This window comes from Mastigoproctus giganteus, chromosome 6 (assembly GCF_048544385.1).
Source record: "Mastigoproctus giganteus isolate SK-2022 chromosome 6, ASM4854438v1, whole genome shotgun sequence".
NCBI lineage: Eukaryota > Metazoa > Arthropoda > Arachnida > Uropygi > Thelyphonidae > Mastigoproctus > Mastigoproctus giganteus.
In genome coordinates, this window is record NC_143580.1 from 72,564,931 (window position 1) to 72,587,247 (window position 22,317).

The 22,317-nt window shown below is 35.7% G+C and overlaps 1 protein-coding gene across 4 annotated transcripts in view; it reads right to left on the reverse strand.

Moving 5' to 3' along the window:
* The window catches only part of Gnf1 (germ line transcription factor 1), a 397,251-nt gene that overhangs the window by 246,000 nt on the left and 128,934 nt on the right, over window positions 1–22,317 (reverse strand). For all 4 annotated transcript variants that reach the window (XM_090376044.1, XM_090376043.1, XM_090376042.1 and 1 more), the window contains one exon: window positions 4,937–5,047. In XM_090376044.1, the coding sequence (XP_090232170.1) occupies window positions 4,937–5,047 (111 nt within the window). The remainder of the gene's footprint in view (window positions 1–4,936; window positions 5,048–22,317) is intronic.

Here is a 22,317-nt window from a genome sequence, read left to right on the forward strand (position 1 = left end):
ATAAATCATCAATATTGGCTTGTATGCCTCTGCAGTTCCATTGAAGTATGTGCTACATTACTTGGTTTTAGGAGTTATGTTTTGATCTGTCTGTTTTTTTTTTTTGGAGCAGTTTGTTTGTAACGATCTGTTTTATTTTCTATCTTTTTTTGGGGAAAACTGGTCGCTCTGTATCCATGTAGAGTCAGTCCTCGTATAACACGTGTTTACACTACACGAATTTGATCATACACGATTTATAAATAGGGGAACAATATCGTATATAACACGCTCATGCACGATTCGCCTTTGTGTTTACAAGAAATGGCAGTCGAATGCAGAATCACCGCAACTGAACGCAACGCAATAGGAATGAAGAGAAGATTCTGAAAATGTATTTATGTTTTTTATATCAGTGAACAGGAAACATTTCACCCTAAATCACATAAAATTACAGCTATCGGTATTATTGCAATTATATGGAGTTTACTACCAGTTTATAACAGATTCCACTAGAAGGAATGCAACTGGAAATTGTTCTTGTTGTTTTATGGTAGTAACCCTCAGAAATGTACTTTAGTAAAATGTGAGCTAATGAGGTGTTAATAGTGTGTCTCTGACTTTACGGTGTTGTTTATTCAGCTGCTACACACGCACAGCTTTGTTTATGTGAATCAAGCATGCCTTCTCATTTTGTAATTGTGCTTTATTCCCTAAAAATGAGTAAAATACTTAAAAGGTGTGAAAAGGAAGCGTCCTGGTGAAGACACTGCAGATTCAGAGAGAAAAAGAAAAGCAATATCGATAAACAGAGGCAGACTGGGTCAAAAATTCTTACTGGGGAAAATTTGTAGTGGCCTCACACTAGCGTTTATGGCCAAAATCACACAGGCCCACCGGGGTTTCCCTGATAAGGCTTATGGCCAGTCCGCCTCTGTCGATAGAGAAAAAAATATGACATTGTGAAACACTTTGAGCGAAATGAAAGACCATGTGATATTGCACGTGCTACAGGCCTAAATGAGGCAACGCCGAGAATTACAAAGAATGTAGAGAAAATAAAAACTTTCATAGCAAGAACAACTCAAAGTGTAATTAAAATCCATTAGATTAAGACACAAAGAATTGGAAGAGATGGAACGGCTGTCATCTGTTTGGATAGAAAATCAAACAAAAAACAAGTCTGCTTAAGATAGAAGCAAAAGCATTAACAATATTAGCAATAATAAAATACTTACTGAAAGTATTTTATTACGATTATTTATTGTGTTTGGTAATGTTTTGGTTACAAATGTGTGTTCAATCTTGGATGGTCGGCACCAAACCCTATTTTTCCCATAGGGCCTGTTGTTTATATTGCACGATTTTGCACTGCACAAGAGTTTCTAGTAAACAAACTATCGTGCTATACGAGGACTGACTGTATTCTTCTATAATAATATAGATGTAATTATGAAATATTTCATAATTGCATCTATATATAAATAAACATAATTAATTTCAAAAATTTGTTTTCTGAACCGACTGCTTTAATATAATTACCATAATTACGGATTTAGAGCCATGTATACTATGTAAATAGGATACACTTTGCTTTCTTGGTGTCTTACAGCGTAGAAAACTTATACCCACCGGCCTGCAAATTATAGTGTATCATTTTTTAAAATTTTTTTTTATGATTATAACTGTATATACAGGCAGGCCTCGCATAATGCGAGTTCGATTAACGCGTGTTTCAGTTACCGTTATTTGAAAAAATTATACTACTTTTCAGTTTACACAATGCAAATTTCCAGTTAACGCGATCGTTTTTTTTTTTTTTTTTTTTTTTTGTAGTAGTTGAAAAAGATTTGAATTGTGCATTAAGCTTACCGCACGTCGGACGGGCAATAAACAAATGATTGCCTGCTGCCCGGCTTGGCGTGTTCCATCAACAATTGGAAGAAGACGTGTTACTTGTTTGTCTCCCACTAATAAAGTCAATGCAGACTTGCATTTAAAAATTAAAATTTTTAAATGAGCCAGATGAACATGTTACCGCAAAGGAAATAACAGTAAAAGAACTAGATGAAATCTTTCGTAGTAGTAGTGGCATGTGATGCAAGAAAGCAAGTGTATGAGCTTATGCAGCATCAGCCAACAACAAAAAAAAAAACACACAATTCCCTCCAAATGCCTGTCCAGTTCCTCCTTAAATTTATTTAACCTATCAACTTCCACAAGACTGATGGAAATTTGTTCCAGCAATTAACCACCCGCTGGCTAAAGGCAAATTTCCGCACATCAATTCTACATCTGTCTTTTCTTAATTTGAATTTATGCCCCTTAGGTTCGTAATCTAAACAAGTGGAAGGATCCCATCAGAATTCAGCGTGCTCAATCGATTCAAGGACTTATACATCTCAATCAGATCACCGCGCAGGTGCCTAGTCTCCAGACACTGCAATTAGCAGAACTTAAGCCTCTTTTGGTAAGTGGATCCCTTCATTCCCCTCACCAATCTTGTTGCCCTTCTCTGTAAATGCTCAAGCAAATCTACATCCTTCCTAAAATGAGGCCTCCAGACCTGTACGCAGTACTCAAGGTGTGGCCTGACCATTACCTTATACAGAGGGACAATCACCTCCTTTTCCCTGCTAGCAAAATTCCTATATATCATTCACAAAACCTCATGACCTGCTCTTGCAGCCTGTCTGCATTGCTCAGAAAACTTCATATCTGATGGCACAATTACTCCTAAGTCTGTTTCATTTTATACCGTATCGCAGAGAACCTCAAACAAAAGGTTTGAGGTTCTCTGCGATATTTATTTCTCCAGGGCCCAGAGAAGATTGCTGTCGGCTATCGGAAATTGATTGATGAAAAGAGAAACTCAACACTGTTCAAATATTTCCGCAACAGTCATTTCTTAATTGTGTATTTTATGACAGAGGTTCTCAAACTTTCTCGGTTAATGGCACTCTTAGTGTCAAGTAATATTTTCACAGCACACCTAGACCAAAAGAAACACCTAACAGTTCCGTTTAGGTCCAAACAACTTAATAAGAAATGTGAAACTGCACACCTAGCCCATTTCACAGCACAACTAGACCAAAAGAAACACCTAACAGTTCCGTTTAGGTCCAAACAACTTAATAAGAAATGTGAAACTGCACACCTAGCCCATTTCACAGCACAACTAGACCAAAAGAAACACCTAACAGTTCCGTTTAGGTCCAAACAACTTAATAAGAAATGTGAAACTGAACTACCTTGAGCTAATAGTTCGCACGGTGTCCAACAGATGTCGAGTATTGCTGTGTTTCCCTCAAAAATTTAAAATATTCTGCGGCGCAGTTTGAGAACCGCTATTTTATGCAATAAACATTTAATTCGATAATTACTTTCATTATATATTACATTGTATACAGTTAAAAAGTTATTTAAAAGGTATTTTTAAAATTCTTTATAGACATTCCAGAAGGTCAAGGACCAATTATAATTTTTCCTATTGATTATTATATTCGATTAACGCATTTCCGTTTTACGCGATGCACTCGTGGGACAAATTAATCAAGGCCAGCCTGTAGTTAAGTTCACGCTGAGGTAACATGCAAATTCAGCTCAGGGTCCTACTAATGGAATGGATTTGCGATCCCGGGCATACCTGAGCCACAACTTATATCTTGTATTGTCTTTAAGCTGTCCTACATTCTTTGTTCTTATTTCTCTGAAATTATTAGGGTAATTCGAGGATGTAGGAGAAACTATTTCTTATCTATACTACTATTTTTTTGCCTTTATGGAGTTCAGGTTCTATTATTCCTACTCTATTAGTTTTTCTTATTACTATCTGCATGTTTTTCTCTTTCGTTAACTTAAATTTAATTAATTAATTATTTTGATTTATATTTTTGCCATATCCATCACATAGGAGGCACCACATATTAACTCATTAGGGGGATAGTTATTTTGACGACTATTGTTGTTATTACATTATGTCCTGGATATGGTAGATATGCATTATATACTATATATCTAATCTTATTTTAATTTTTAATTATTAAATTACGTTCTCTGTTGGGTCAACGATGATCAATATATGCTTACATTTAAAATTTCTTATTTGGTTCAGATTCAAACAATTTTTAACTGTCTTTACTTAGTTTAGATTCAAATTACTTTTATATTAGCATATATTGATCATTACAGAAACAGAGAACTTCTTGTCGTTTTTTGCCTTCAGTCTGGGTGGTTAGCCCAAGTTGACGTCATCTGGATTGTGGGTAAACAGCGATAAGTTTTTTTTTTTTTTTTTGCATTTTCTTAGTTTTCTGCTTGGTATTATTTGACTGATTTGCCTTCTATATTATCATCTTTAATATTAATTTTACACATTTTATATACATTATGGTTGTAATGCACAATTGCTCCACAACTGCATTGACCCATAAATATTATTTACAGTTTGTTACAATTATTAACTTTCTTTCCTTATTACTCATATATATATATATATATATATATATATATATATATATATATATTTTTTTTTTTTTTTTGCCATAAATTGAGCAAATGCTGAACACATGTTCAAGAACATTATGGATGTTGGGGTCATATGCATTAAACTAATCAACCTCAGAGACAAACTATAAAAAACAAGTTGTATATAAAATTTTATTCTGAAATGTATAGAAACTATAATCCTTCAGGACTTTCCACTATTTTCTCTATATCACAGTAGGTTTCAACATCAAGGGTAATGTGAAAAAGGGAATATGGTTCTGGAAATCTACATTTTCTTTCAGTGCATTAGAAGTTAGGTGGTACATTGAGAAATAGTAAGAAAATCATTATTAAATCAGATATTGTGAAGAAACTAAGTTTTTTAAACTGAGGTAGAGTATTATTAGAAATGTCAGTTATAACATCTGTATAACACATTAAAAATGTTTAAGAAAAAAATTGTCCTTACCTCAGGAATTTCTTTAGAACCTAATGCTTTTGGGCCCTCACGATCCAGAAATCTTTTATAGTTTAGAAAATTCCTTTTCTTTTTTTCTGCAGGTGATAATTCCTGACTTTCCTAGAAAGAGTTAATAACTTTAAGAGATACTGGTTCGAAATTTTTCAAAGTCCAGTTATGAAACAGCAGTTACTAAAAAATAGAAATTTTATGTAGAATGGTTAACCTTTCATAATAGGTCAACTATTATGAAAGGTTAACTATTCTATATAAAATTTCTATAAAAGAAATTTCTTTCTATTATTCTAAGCTTGAGAAAATGATAAAGCATTCTGACATAGTTTCAGCTCTGTCCTAAATAAAACATTTAAGAAAAAATTTGAAAAGTGTACATTTTCATTATTCTACATAAAATCTCTTTTTATATGTTGGTAAACTTAATCTTATTTTAGTATATAATAAATCAATACTTTATTTTGCATTTTTTTCACAAAATTCATGTAATTGTAAAACTAGAGTGACAGCCTAATTTTGAGAAACACTTTGAAGTCTATTATCTGTAAACATATTCATTTTTTGGTTATATAGTTTTCAAAGTAAGTATCAGGCAGGATCACCATAATCTTTTGTCTGAATCCTAAAACTTTGGATTGCATGATATCTTATGCTTTAAGTATTGAGAATAATTATACTCTTAGTTCACATGAACAGCTTGCACTACATATACATATATAGTGTGAAATTAAAGAAAGGTAATATTTCTATAGATATCTGAAATAATAGCTGATTGATCACAGCAATAGGCTTACATTAGACAATGTATGGTTGATTATTTTCACATCAGTCTTTTCTTTGTATCTTTACACCTGTCTAGAAATGAAATATTTCCAACCTTTCCTGCATAGTAAATAGCAAGCCTCTTTATGGAAAAGATGTATAATGTATTGGCTGAATTTGGCCTACACAGCATGTTAACTAGGCTATGGACACATGGCTGTTTAGATATAATATTCATAATACCAACCAACCAACCAACCAAAGTAATCAATGTAGAAAAATATAAATTTTTAGTAGTTTACACCAACCTTGCGTTGAAATAATAAAACAAAAAACAAAATTAATAGTTTAATAAACCGATATTACTAATTTACAATAAATACTACTTACAAAAAATGAAAATACTTTAAAATACAATAAAATATACAGAATTAAAAGTGCTAAAATCTGAAGCTTTCGAAGGCTCCGCCTTCTTTCTCAACCGTACGCTTTACTTTTGCAGTGCAATCTTAAATACCTGCAGGTTCATGGCACATGTCACGTGATTCAATAACTATTAATTTTGTTTTTTGTTTTATTATTTCAACGCAAGGTTGGTGTAAACTACTAAAAATTTATATTATAATATGCCCAACCCCAGAGGCCTATTTGAAGAATGTAGAACCCCCCCAAAAAAAGAACTAATCAGAAAATAGTTAATCACTTTTAAACAGACTACGAGAGACTAATGTGCCAAGCATGCATAAGCAATTGTAAACATAAAACTTCATTGTTTTGGTTCAAAAGCACATCTGCATTTCAGAACTTATTTACTCAATTTTTAGTGTGGAAGGGGTATTGGGTGGCTCTTTATTTTAGGATGTCAAATGTATTATTCTCTCTCTCTCTTTTTGTATTAGGCACTTTGACTTTAAGTTGCTTCTTTAGTTCATTCATTTATATATTTTATTTTATATAAGTACAAATCTATTAAAAAAGAAAGGGAGAATTTCAGTGAACATTTTGCCTATCAAATAAAACAGTGCTCAGTGTGAGTGGTTCATGTGATGTGGATGTTATTTTGAAAGGTAATTAGTATTCAAATATCACACATTATTATAATGTATAATGTATGAGAAGTTGTGTTCAAAAACCTCAGTTTTAATCGGATTAATAATAACGATTACCTGTGAAATTCATAGCTTCCACATTATCAAAAATTAGTATTGGCACTGCTGGCAACATTTGAATTATAAGTCCATATCACGTAATATCTAATTATGCAATTATGAATACAGCCCAATTTCATGATGTAATGACATTTGAATTACACCTTCTTAACTGATTCAGCTCTATGACTACTTGGTTACATTTTTGTATGATTCCACAAGCTTGAAAATTCTACAGGAACTAACGTTCAGATTGTGGCTCTTTTCTAATTTACATTTTGATACAGCTAAGGCTTCCACTAACAATCAATGATCATCAATTAATTAAAATTTCAGCAGTATTCAAGTAGTTTGTGAAATGCAAGCTACATTTCTGAAGCTTGCATTTCACAAACAAGCCATATCTGAAGGGCATGGAAACAACATTTTACTGGGAGATATTCTAGGCAGAATATACAATAATTATTCGTGTCTTGTATTTCTTAAGTAACTATACTTGGATTCTTGAAAAAGAAAGCTATTTTGAAATATAAAGGAAAAAATGACCTTTATGTGTATTTCAAAATATCTTTTTAACTTTATTTGCTATATTTATGGGCTACAATAAGGCATGGACATTATAGTACTATAATTTTGTATAGAATTCTTCTTACATGTAAAGGAAGCAGACCTTCTACTATGTGCTATAATTTCATATACTTCGGAGTGTGCACATGCTTGAATGTTGAATACATATACTGTAATTCACTCTCCAGATCATAACTTGAGGAACAGTATTTTAGTGTTGTGTACCTGCGTCATTGATACTGAGCGATTTTTTTTGATTTTTACACTGTGAGGTAGGTTAGAACTAAAACAAACAACGACTTGATTATTAACTTTCTGGTTATTAAGTTAATATGTATGCTATAAAGTGCCGATTTTGTGATAGTGAGATTCAAAAAATTAATACTACTGTTATTTTATAATTCAAGGGTATACATTGAGTGGACAGAAATCATGGGATACCTACCTAGTAACAGGTAGGCCCACCTTTTGCCTGGATAAGGGCGCAGTCACACGGCAAGGCATCGAGTCTACTAGTTCATGAAAGCATTCCACTGGTATTTCCATTCTGTGCTTGCTGCACCGCTATCCATAATTCTGTAGCATTCCTGGGGGAAGGATCTAGTCAAACAGACCTTTCTACAGCATCCCAAAGATGCTCCACATGGTTCATGTGCAGTGAATGGGGAGGCCATTCCATGGTGGTAAAATCTGCGAAATGCGCTTCAAACCATGTTCTAGTCACCATGGCTCTGTGAGGAGGCGCATTGTCCTGCTGGAAAAGTCCATTGCCCTGTGGGTGCATGATGACCATGAAGGGATGCAGATGGTCTGCAAGGATGGACACAACCTAACCTGGACCATTCAGAGATGTCTAGACGTACCAGAGGTCGCAACATGTGCCAGTTGAACATACCCCAAACCATTACTGCCTACCTGCCCGAACAATTCCTTTTTGACATGATGGGTGCATAGCTTCATGCAGTTTCTGCCAGATAAGATATGCACCCTCCCGTCCGCTTGAAATAAACTGGAAATGGGACTCACTGGATCAGACCTGTCTCCAATCATCCAAGGTCCAGTGCCAAAGTTCTTTCAACCAGTTGAGGTGTAGTCCTGTGTAGTGGTGTTAGCAATGGGACTCTGGTGAGTCGGTGGCTCCCATAACCTATTGCAGCTAATGATCGCCTGATGGTTTTGGTGGAGATGTCTCTGGCACCTACTTTGCTGAAGTCGGTGGCGATTTGTGCCACTGTTGCTCTCTGGTTGGCTGAAATAATGCGAGATAGACGTCGATGACCACGTTCATCTACCACCTTTCTCCGCCCACAGCACTGTCAACAAGATGTTATTCCGGAAATGGAGTATTCCCAATGCACTGTTGATATTGTTGAACAGGGATAGTGCAATTTCTGTACCACTTGTGTGATAGAATGACCCATGCATCAAGCACCCACTATCATCCCTCTTTCAAAGTCTGTTAACTCATGTTTATTCATACTGACATCGAATTACTGTCTACGTGAATGCAGTGAACCTATATACCTGATAAGCGGTGGGTTCCCCACTAGCGAGTTGGGTGACAGCGTTGTGTTGCCCAAGAACCAAGTATCCCATGAATTCTGTCCTTTCAATGTATTTCAGTCTTGGATGAAAGATGTTAAACTTTTAAGGCACAATTATGCTCCTGTGGCCTATTACTAATAATTAGTTCATGAGCAACCCTGAAAAATAATTTCACCTGTGATAACTTGGTGTCAAAATACTATTGCTAATAGCTGTCAGGCAGATATCTACAAGGGGCACTGGTACCTATTGGGAGTCCAAAAATGTGCTTAAATGTTTGAGAGTTGTGTCTAAAGCATATAGCTAATAACAAAAATTAAGTGAGTTTTACAGTATCCTCAGATAAAAGCTTAGCATGTTGCTCTAAATGTAATAGTTCAGACATTGTCCATGGTGAAAATGACATCTATATTAATACTACATCAAATGAAGCCAACATGTTATCAGGTGCTAAGTGTACCTCTTTCAGTTTTGATAATACTTCACCTATGTTGTTTAGTTTAAAAGCAGGTGTAGAAGACACTAAAGAGGAAATGATACAGATAAAAAAAAAAAAAAAGATAAAAGGAAAGGGGAGGTTTATGTTCTTCAATGAAACTAAATAAATAGGGCACAACTATACTCCTGTGGAAGAAATGAATTCTCAAGTTTAGTAACTGTTGAATGTTATACTTGAAGTTAAAAATGGTGTTACATTGTTACCCATTACAATAATTTGTTTTGCTGCATTTATATTAACATTGAGGTTTAGCTGTCAAAATTGTATTATAATGTGAAATTAATATCGCTAAACAAAAAAAAACCCCACCTTTTTCACTAAAGTTATTATTGTGAAAAGGAAGTATGCCTTCACTGAAATGATAAGTTCACCCTGCAACTAACATTTTCTGGTGACAAGCTCTAAGTGTGTGTGTGGGGGGGGGGGGGGGAAGAAGAAGAGATTTCATGTGAATGTTGCTAGAGTAACAAAGTGGTTTGTGCGCCTTGAAAAAAAAAGAACACAAGGGTTTAGGAAGCAATTCCGTGGGTTTACAGTCAAGTGCAAATGAAAAAAAGTGGTACTGAAAACATCTGTAGCTGCAAATTGTTTGTTTAAGTTCATTATTTGTGTGTTTGTTTTATATAGAAGATTAGTGATTAATTCTATTTGCAATTTCCACTTTCAACATGAAAGACTAAAAACATAAAGCTGTTTATGTTTTTAGTCTAAAAAAGTCTTTGTTGCTAAAAAAGATACACTTCATGTGAACTGATGTTAATCACTCGAATGAACTATATAGCAGTGCAAAGTGAAAAGATTGCAGACAATTAAATGAAGCCCTCACACATAGAACTACAGCTTCATAATTAAGAAAACAAAAGATGATGAAAAAGCTATGTAAACTGCTATTATTTATGTCTTGCTGATCTACAGAAGAATTTTCTGAGAAGCGGTTTAAGCAAAGCAAAGCAACACTATACATTTAATCAGTCTTTCTCGTATGGAGGGACCTTTATTCCTTGCTGTAAGAACTGAAGCAGTTTGAGAGCCTATATTCCTTTTGAGCTTGAGATGCATGTTGCTAATTTGCTGGTTGCCGATGCAAAGATGTTTGTAGTTCCTTTTCGTGTAGAAAATTCTCTTGTGATACTAAGTTCTTTTTATGCTAAAAAGGAATAGCTGAGGAAAGAAAAAAATAGTTCTATAAACTGTAAAAATATGCCATTATATAAAATAAATTGTCTTTTTGAATAGTCTCTCAAAAGTGTCTGTCTGGTTAATCTGAGAATTTGAATAATGGGGTATGAACCAATAAGTTTCTTAGTGTGTACATGTTCTGTCTGTCACTGTAGTTTGAAGTTAATCAGACACTAAAACTTGTACATTCTACTCCATACGCTTGCCTGTTAAAACTGAAGGATTAATTTTTTTCTTATTCTCTGAGGTCCCTAAGCAACTGATCTACATTTTTAATAGCTGTTATACTGAAGGATTCATCTCATTTTTAAATGGCAGTGCTGTCTTGTACTGCTTCATTTAATTTACTATCATACATTGCATTATCTAATAAAACTGTTTTATTACCGTTATTGGCTTTCTGTATGATATTTCATTACTTTTACTCAATTTTTTAATGGCCTACTTAAATTAGACTTGCACCTCAGCACTAAAGCATCCACTTTCAGCATGGAAAACTGTTATAGCGTTGCAAAATACATGGCTTTTCCAAATGATTATTTAGTTTCAGTTGTATTTATGTGATAAGGTCTTTCATTGATAGTTTTGTCAGATAATGCCACTTTTTTTTCTTGTTTAAGTAAGACTCAATGCAACTGGGCAAAATATTTTAAGAGTTATAATTATCTATATAATATAGGTGTAAAAACACTATAGACAACTCTTAAAGGAAAAACTACTTAAAAAAAACCAACAATCTTTTTTTTTTCTTAAAAAAAAAAAAAAAAAAGTTGTAGGATAGATGTGCGGAAGTTTGCCTTTAGCCAGCGGGTGGTTGATTGGTGGAACAAACTTCCATCTGTCGTAGAAGTTGATAGCTTAAATAGATTCAAGGCAGAACTTGACAAACATTTGGAGCGAATGGATGGGTGAAATAAGTTTTTTTTTTTTTTTGGCTGATGCTATTTATCTTGCTTTCTTGCGTCATGTGCCTTTGGCTAATGCTAATACTACGATAGTAGTGTAAAAGGCATCAGTTCAACTGTATCTCATATTGTGCTCATCGAGTTACCACATATTGCACTACTTCGAATAAGTAACGCTTCACTAATAGAGAAGACTATTGTTACTTATTCTCAGTGGGCACCACCACTCAGGCATGCACCATTTCAAGGCTTGTTCCACTCATTTCAATGGAAGTTGCCATAGCATTAATTCTTCTTTGATTATGCTCTTACCTGAGGACATTGTAAACTCACTTCTCTTTCATTATTAGCTAGCCACTTTAGATATAATTCTCAAAAATTCAAGCACATTTTTAGTTCCCCATGGGCCTAGGGCAATCATTACCCCTTGCAGGTATCTACTCACCAGCTATTTGACAATACTTTGACAATAAACTACCACAAGGAAAATTATTTTACAAGGTTGCCGACAATATCCTAATTGTTAGTAATAGGATCATCAAAGCTAGTCATCTGATTTGATTTAATGTATTTTATCAAAAACTGAAATATATGATTGAATTAGAAAACAATAAATAAATAAACATTTGTTCATTCGTGTGTAAATATTTAAAAAGATATGCAACTGTATACACTATAGACAGCAAATTCCACAGAGGGATTTACAGAGCACTTAAAAAGATAAATACACATAGCACATATACAGTATGTTAACTGTATACAGTATTTCATGGTGAACTGAGATTTGGTGGTGAATATATTGAGAGAGGACGTTGGGATCGCAGAACAGTACGGAAGGTGGATTTTTGGCTGCTGTAAAAGGATAAGTATTTTTTAATTTTTTAATGTATTCTTCGTTATTTAACATAGTACATTGTGTTTTACAGAGATATTAAATAGGTTTAGCAGCATTCGTTAGCTTCTTATTTTGAATTTGACCAGAGATTTTGGAAGTTACGACTCCTGGTGTTGGCGCCAATATTGTAGTCGATAAGAAATAGCTTAACATATATATATATATATATCTCGAACTGATAGCGTAAGGTATAAAGTTAAATATAGCGTAATACGAATCACTGTATTAGGAATCTGTTAGCTTATTATAGTATTAAGAATTAATCAAAAATAATATTAATCTTATTAAATTTCATTGTTAATTAAATTATATTTAAACGGAAATCATTACCCAGACTAGAGCTGTGAAGCAAAGATCACAGACTAGAGAGCGTGCTGTGGCTCAAGGGAGTAATGAAGGGGACAATTCTACAACCCATCACAGTATCAAAAAACGTGCCAAATGTGAAATGTTTGCCGACCTTTCTAAAACAGGATATGATCAAGTCAATGAGGATGCCTTTGTGTGTACTAGGTGTCTGGAGTGTCAAGAAATTAAGTGCCAACTCAGTGTTCTGATGGGCGTCTATGAGAGCTTGAGGTGTAGGATAAATGACCTTGAAAAAATTAATGAGGGGCCCGTCAGGCTCTCAGCTGCCCAGCTCAACGACAGAGCTCATTCCTGTGCATCAGGCAACACAGAGGCAATCTTCAAGGCAGAATGCACTGGTCCCAAAGGAGCTAGTTATTGTTGGTGACTCTATTGTCAGGGAGACAGGAAATATACTTTGTAAGAAGGATAGGTGGAACAGGACCAGGGTATATCTGCCAGAGGAAAAAGTTGATGATGTTGTAGAGCAGATATCATCTTTTCAGGGAATAAAAGGTGATATTGTTGTACACGTTGGAACTAATGACATTAAGAGTAAGAGATCTGCAGATTTACTCAACTTAATATAGGGAATATATGATGAGATATACCCTCCAGCATATGACAGCACAACAAACAATACAAATGGCCCTCAGTCCCCAGCAGCTTTCACTCTCCCTCTTATGGCAGCGAGAGGATCAGAGTGGAAGCAGAGGGTGCTAAGAATCTCTGGGTACGACCAGGCTGCCATGCACGGAAACTGAACTTGGCCTGTTATAATGTACGATCACTCATCGGTGAAGACAGGATATTAGAGCTGGAAAAGCGATTAGAAAATGTGAACTGAAATATCATCGATTTGGCTGAAATAATAAGAAGAAATGAATCACTTATAAGTTTATCAAGTGGAAATCTGCTGTACACCAATGGAAACAGTGAAAGGAGTGAAGGTGGAGATGGCTTTCTGGTCCATAAAGATTTTAAAAACAACATTTTGGAATTCAAAAGTACATCACCAAGGGTGTCAAGACTAATACTCAAGATTTCTAAGAGGTACAAGCTAAAGATTATAATGATTTATGCACCAACATCGAGACATGATGATGAAGAGGTTGAAGAAACATACACCGAAATTGAGTCTTCTAGATGAGCAGAAAACCCACTACAGTATTATTATGGGGGACTTCAATGCTAAGGTTGGAAAAAGGCAAAACAGCTCAGAAAGAGGAACTATAGGAAATTTTGGAATTGGTGAAAGAAATAAAAGAGGTGAAGGACTTGTGGAATTTGCAGAATCTCAAGGACTGTCAGTAATGAACACTTTTTTCAAGAAAAGTGTGAACAGAAAGTGGACATGGAAGAGTCCAAATGGATTAACAACTAATGAAATCGACTTCATCCTCACTAAAAGAAGATATATTGTGAATGATGTTACCGTCCTGAATAAGGTAAATGTTGGAAGTGATCACAGAATGGTAAGATGTACACTTGATATAGATGTAGGAAAGGAAAGGAAAAAACTGACTCAAGTAAATAATACAAAGGTCTTTGAGATAACAGAGGAGGAGAAAAAGCAGTATGTACTGGAACTTAAGAACAAGTTTGAGCTTCTGCAGACTGCTCAGGACCAAGATATCGACGAGGAATATTACAACTTTCTCAAAGTGATAAAGCCCAAGAAACCTATAGGGAAAAAGAAATCCAAAGAAGAAAAAATTAGTCAAGAAACTTGTCGTGATGAACCGAAGACGACAAATGAAGAGCAAGAAAAACACTGACAGGGAGAAAATTGAGTATACTGAGTTATGCAAAGCCATTAGAAAGAGACTCAGAGAGGACATAAGATTTAACACAAGAAAAGTAGAACAAGCATTAAGGGAAAACAAAGGATTTAAATCAGCAGCCATGAGCAGTAATACAGAAAGACAAATGATACTGAAACTGAAGAATAGCGATGGTGTACTTATAAACAGCAGAGAAGGCATAATTCAAATAGCAGACGACTACTATAGAGAATTATACAAGGAGCGAGGGAATGATGCCAGCAGTGAGGAAGATGGATTGCAAAGTAGCAACACATATGACATACCCGATATTCTTCCTGATGAGGTAGAACATGCATTGAAGAAAACGAAGAATCAGAAAGCCCCGGGGGAAGATGAAGTTACTGTAGAGTTGTTAAAATTGGGAAGAAGAGACATAACACAAAAACTGGCAAGGCTCCTCACAAAGTGCATTAGAAAAGGTGTGGTGCCTAAGCAGTGGAATAATGCAATCATAGTTTTGCTGCATAAGAAAGGAGATAAATCAGAAATTGGAAATTATAGACCCATTAGCTTGTTATCCCACATCTACAAGTTGTTCACAAGGGTCATTACTAACAGATTAGAAAGAATACTTGATGAGAATCAACCGAAAGAGCAAGCTGGCTTTAGGACAGGATTCTCAACTATGGATCACCTTCACATAATATCACAGCTAATGGAGAAAGCAAATGAATATAAAACACCATTATTCCTGGCATTTGTGGATTATGAAAAGGCATTTGACTCCATACAGCATAAGGCAATGTTTCGGGCACTGCAAAGACAAGGCATAGATACCCCATATATTATGATTTTGAAGAAAATATATGAGAGTGCTACATCCTTTATTAGACTAGACAAAGACAGTAGCAACTTTAAAATCGAGAAAGGAGTTCGACAAGGAGACACAATATTTCCGGAGCTGTTTACTGCTGCCCTTGAGGAAGCTTTCAGAAGATTAGACTGGTCGCAGAAAGGAGTCAATGTGAACGTAGAGTACCTAAACCATTTATGATTTGCAGATGACATTGTGGTCATAAGCCACGATCCCAAAGAATTAGAGGAAAATCTTAATCGGTTATGCACAGTTAGTAAGGATTTCGGACTAAAGATGAATATGGCTAAAACAAAAGTAATGATGAACAAGTATGCCACGGAAAGGGAAATAATGATTGAAGGAGCAGTAATTGAAAAGGTGGAGTCATATACTTATCTGGGACAAGTTATTAGCTGTAATAATGATAAATGGCTGAAGTCAAGAGAAGAATAAATTTTGGATGGATAGCATTCAGGAAATATAGTCACATACTGAAGAGCAATATCCCAGTTTGTCTGAAACGTAAAATAATGAATCAATGTATACTCCCCACCATGACTTATGGAAGTGAAACTTGGGCACTCACCAAAAGAATGGAAGAGAAGTTGAGAAATACACAGCGAAAAATGGAACGAATTATATTGGGAATCAGACTGTTAGATAAGAAGAAAAACACATGGATTAGGCAGCAAACTCAAGTAAAGGACATTCTTATCAAAACTAAAGAACTTAAATGGTCTTGGGCAGAACACATAGCTCAAAGACATGATGACAGATGGACTAAGAAAATAACAGAATGGTATCCAAGAGGAGCTAGAAGAAAACCTGGAAGACAAAGGCGGAGATGGATAGATGAAATTCATGAGTTTGTGGGTAGTAAATGGATGGCCAGTGCTCAAAACAGAAGGAACTGGAAAGTTGCTGGAGAGGCCTTCATCCTGCAGTGGATTGAAAATGGCTGATGATGATGATGATGATGATGATAATGATGAGAGACTTGTCAATCAATTCAGCCCTGGAGAGATTGTGCAAGGCTCAAGGGGTAGAATTTTCTTTCAGCCTGGTCTGTGCTTGTTCACAGGAGAGACTGCTTCTACACGGATGGGATACACTTAAATAGAAAGGGTGCAAAGTTCTGCAAATTGCAGCGCCTGGAGAGTAGGCACCTGCAAGGTGATCTGATTGAGGTATATAAGGCCTTGAATTGGTTGAGCAAGCTGAATGCCGATGGGATTCTTCGTCTTGCTCAGACTAAGAACCCGAGGGGGAAACAGTTTCAAATTGAGAAAAGATAGTTGTAGAATAGATGTGCGGAAATGTGAGGAAAGATAGTTGTAGAATAGATGTGTGGAAATGTGAGGAAAGATAGTTGTAGAATAGATGTGCGGAAATTTGCCTTTAGCCAGCGGGTAGTTGATTGGTGGAACAGGCTTCCATCTTTTATTGTGGAAGCTAATAGCCTAAATAAATTTAAGGCTGAGCTGGACAGGCATTTGGAACGAATGGAGGGATGAAATGGGAAGATTTTTTTTTTTTGGCTGATGCTGCATATGTTGTTGTTATTTAGTTTTTAGGAGCATTAGCAACTAAGGCCATATTGCTCCGGGAATATGCGGTGGTCATTGCCTGACCTTTCCGCATCCTCCGTATTTGGTGGTGACGGGCTCGAACCCCGGTGTAATCAAGAAGCGTGTGCTACGCACTGCTGCTCCTTCCCACCTGGCTACGGAGGTGGCGATGCTGCATAAGCTTGCTTTCTTGCATGGTATGCCTCTACTAATGCTGACTGGATAGGTCTGAGGTTGGGTTGGGGCTTTTGACTATGATTCCGGGGGCATATGATCATTCATGGACTAAGAGCCTTGAATATATTTAATTGAATTTTAAAGAAGCTGTATATATTTAAAATCATTTTCAAATTATCTTTAAATAAGTTGCTTTAGGAGAGTTGTGCAGAGAAGTCACCCTATGAAGAGATTGAGGTAACTCTTTTGTAATTTTTAAATTTGATTAAAACATAGGATATATTGGGCCTTTGTTGCCCTTAGATTTAAAGTTAACTAATAAGAGAAAATATAGATATTACTTATACATTAAAACACAAATATATATATTATTATTTTAAATTTAATAATTTATGAAAGCACATTCATTACATAAAAGAGACAAACTGCACTATAATACAAAATACAATACATCAAAAATATGGAATTATTCAAGTGCAAAAAATTTTGTGAACTATTTTTGTTTCATACTTTTCATCATTCTAAAAAAGGAAAGGATCAATGTTAATAATGTCAAGGATAGGCATGAAAAAACACCTATACACTGTTTTAAATCAATTATCAAGGTACGAGAGAATGTCTGGACAAGTATTTCTTTTTTGTGGGATTATGTTATACAATTTTGTTCCAAATAGAAGGCAAGGGCCATTCCTGATTATATAAATCAGTGAATGTAGTCACCTCAATGTAAAAAAATCAGTATTGAAAACAGTTCGAGAGTAGGCACAAAAAACATCTATAATCTAATTTTAGTCAAATTTTATTCTGATTTTTATCTAATTATCAAGCAGTACAAGGAGGGTTAGAACCAGGTATTTCCTGTGGGATTATGCCAGCTAATTCTGTACCAAATAGAAAGTGAGAGGCATTTGTGGTTATATAATTCAGTAAAGAAACAGATTTTACCCTAAAGAGTATAAAATTTTTAATCTAGCTATCACAAAGCAAGGAACCTCTTTAGGCACACTGCGGATTTAACAAGTACGAGTCGATGCCGAAAAAAAAAAAAAAGTCATGAATTAGGGATAAATGTGTCTGCAATTCTGCCCAGACATGGTAGGAGGCAGTATATGATGAGAGCCTTGTCAATCAATTCAGCCCTGGAAAGACTGTGCAAGGCTCATGGAGTAGAATTTTTCTTGGCATGGTTTGTGCTTGTTAACAGGAGAGATTGCATCTACAGGGATGGGATAAACTTAAATAGAAAGAATGCAAAAATATCTGCTGATACTATCATGGCAGTGTTAGGTGGCTCGGAAAACTGCTAGATTAGGGCGGGGGGATACACAGACTAATAGACTGACAATAGTCGCAGGCAGAGGTGAAAGTGAATGTTGCACTTGTTCTATTGGAATGCGTGACAGCCTGGAAAGCAATATGCTGGGGATTTCTAGAACTGCTGTTAACTAAGAGTAAGAACAGGTGCATGTATACTTGCATGTACACCAATGCTAGGAGGATAGTAAATATATTTGATAAATTTGTAGTGCTGTTCAAGACATCAAACACAGATATTGTTGGGATATCAGAGACGTGGTGTCACACAGATATAAGAAATACAAATTTGAATTGGGGAGTACAATGTGTACAGAAAGGACATAGTGTATAGTTTTTCATGTCAAGCGGCACCAGGGCTTTTTTCCAACTCTGCATAGTAACTCTGTGATGAATACATGACTCCGTAAAGGCCAGATCGTGTGGGTTAGTGAATGTTTGTATAAGGTTAGTGTTGGGTTGTTTGTTTGTTTGTTATTTGATTTTTAGGAGCATTAGCAACTAAGGCCATATTGCTCTGGGGATATGCGGTGGTCATTCCATGACCTTTCAGCATCCTTCGTATTCGGTGGTGAAGGGATCAAGCCCCGGTTTAATCAAGAAGTGTGTGTTACGCACTGCTGCTCCTTCCCACCTGGCTGCGGAGGCGCCGGTGTGTTGGGTTGTGTTGATCTGTTGATTATCCTGCCTCTTAGCCTAGTAGCCTGTAGTACACCACCGATCACTAGTTACTGTCCTTTGCTGTGGGGAGGCAGACTGGATCAGCAGGGAGAAACAGACTGGCAAGGCAGGTCAAACCTTAGCATTGCCTAACCTTATCAGGGAGAGGGGAAAAAATGCAAAGGGGGAAGGGGGGAGAGAGAGAGAGAGAGAGAGGAGGCAGGAGGATTGTAAATATGTGGTGGTATCATCCACCAGGCAAAAGGTTGGGTAGGAACCACCCAAGTCGGGGACAGGGAAGTAGACAATCTCCCTAAGGTGGGGAGAGAAAGGGATACCTGTGGATGTAGGTCGCCTCTCTGGACGAAGTGATCCCACACTATCCTAGACCAGCCAAACAGTCAGTGTCAGCATCCCATGGCATGCTAGCTAAGAAAAGCAACAGTATGGCATCAGCAGGGATAGTCAAGAAAGGTCAGGAGTCCCCTTGGCCATCGGTTGTTGGTGATGGGAGCTGGAAAAAACATGCAATTTGTTCCGTTCACACATCTTTCATACTTTTTATATATTTTATATAATAGTATATAACCAAGCTGTGGTGCTCAAAATGTTCTACATTTTTGTATATTTTATATGATAGTATATAACCAAGCTGTGGTGCTCAAAACGTTCTACATTGATATCGATATTTGTAAAAGAATAAGAGAAATTTACCTCAGTATTACAAGTGCTCTGTGTATAATATTGAGGTAAATTTCTGTTATTCTTCTACGAATATTTTATATTTTTTAATTACAGTCGATTCCGGTTATTTGGGACACATCGGGACTAGTGCATTTTGGCCCGATTAAGCGGCTGCCCCAATTATCTGAAGTTTCACGTAAATAGTTAAAAATACAATGTACCCCCCCTTTACAATTAGTTCACTGTACTGTACTGTACAATCAAATCACGTTACGACAAACTCACAATAGTAAAGTACCGTTCACTATACGATGTGTAGGTCATTGTGATCGCGTTTGTCAATTGAATTTTAATTCAATTAAACAGCGATTATAATTAGCGAAAATAGGAGGAATATTATCCACAGGCTATAAAAGTAAAGATATATTAAGCACAAATTTACCCTTTATTACCTTACCAATTAAAAAATTAAATGATACGATATTCGGAAGAATATACGTGATAATCGGAATAATTAATACGTACTGTAATATGTACGTACTAACTAAACTAGTTGACATTTCTGTTCACTGACATTTGTGGGTGGGGGTTAAAATTTAAAACAGTAAAAAGATAAGCAATCAATAACAAAGAACACGGCACACACAAATTGCAAGTAACACAATACGTGCATGTGAGAACTGAGTAACGAGTTACAAAGCTTTAAAAATAGGAATGAAGGGAAGATCTGAAATTAATTTTCTTATATGATTGAAGATTCCACGGAAGTGTAAACACATTTCACCATAATAATCCACAGAATTCCAGCTGCTGGTATTATCGCAAATTCAATAAGATCGAGTTTACTATCTGTTTATGATAGATTGCACTAACAGAAAAGCCCAATAAACAGGTGACTGCTAATTGTTTTATGGTTGTAACCTTCAGAAATCCGACCGAACTACATGGTACGGTCGGAGACAATCGTAGGGTAATCTCCAGTGCTGCGGTTTCCTGCCCCAATTAAACGGCATTTTGTCCCAATTAAGCAAAGTAAACCCTGGCTATTTTCTCAACTGGGTTCTGTTTTTTAAGATTTGTCCCAAATAAACGGCTGCCCCGATTAACCGGTGGCCCAAATAACCGGAATCCACTGTATTTATTTTTTTAAATCAAGCATCCATCATTCTCACTCACACCAGGTGGTGGTTGGGGGGGGGGGGTCTAAACAAAACTCACACCATATAAGTAACCTATATTCTTAATAATAGAAGTAAGTAATGAAATAATTAATTAAATATACATGCAGCTTACAAAACTATTCGGCTACATATCAAATACAGTCCCATAGTCAATTCAGGTCATGTAAAGGAAGCGCAGCTGTTCATATAGGGGAAAGGAGCAGTGCTATATATTTTGTCAGTATGCTTGGAATCACTCATGGTGCTATTTCATATAGATTTTCTATTGGCAATTTATCAAGGGATTCTTGGGTTGGTTACTTTTAGAGTTATGGAGTTTACTGTTTGTGACCTCAGTGAATATTTGTGACTGGTATTATTTGGATTACCTGTGGCTAGGCAGCTCTTCTAATTTGGAAGACTTCCTATGATTATTGTGCTAAGCGCTGTAATATGTATGTCTCTTCTGTCTTCTCTGAAGAGACAGTGAATTGCTGGGTTTCTATCCATTTCTGAAGTTTCTGTAATGCATGATTTGTTCTGGAATTTGCTTTGACTATCATGACTAAGTCGTCGGCAAACGCTATTGTCTCAACTTGTCCAAGATTTGTATTTAGGAGCTCAACCAGCACTGAGTTCCTCCTTAAAAAAATGTCAAACATCAAATGTGGGAGAGATATATTTCCCATTTACTGTAGTTGTATTGGTTGGAGACACACTGTTGCCATTCGCTGTATTCGTAAGATAATAGGTGATATTGTAGATTGACTCACATTTTTCTGTTCGAAAAGAAATTTGGCGAGGCAGGATAGCGTGAGTAGAGAGGCACATTTCTGGAGGTCACTACCATAAAGAGGGGGGGGGGAAATTGCAGTTCCTAGTTTATTGGGTTTTCTGTTAGTGCAATCTAATCATAAACGGGTAGTAAACTTGATCTTAGTGCATTTGTGATAATACTGATAGCTGGAATAATTCCGTGGGTTTTTTACATTATTATGGTGAAATGTTTCCACCATCCACGAAATCTTCATTCATAAAAATCAAATAAATTTACAGTCTTCTCTTCATTCCTTTTTTTTTAAGCCTCGTAAACTTGTCTTACTTTTGCAATTTGTGAGTCCCATGTTCATCGTTACTGACTGCTTATCTTTTTTTACTGTTTTAAATTTTATAATCCAAAAAAGAAAAAAAAAAAAGAAAAAAAAATGTCAGTGAACAGAAATATCAATCAAGCAAACTTCATATCTTGTCAAGGTAAAGTGCTATATTTACTGTAATATTTATTTATTAGAAATTTAAGATGGTTAAACCTGTGCTAGCAATTTTACTGGGTTTCTAACTT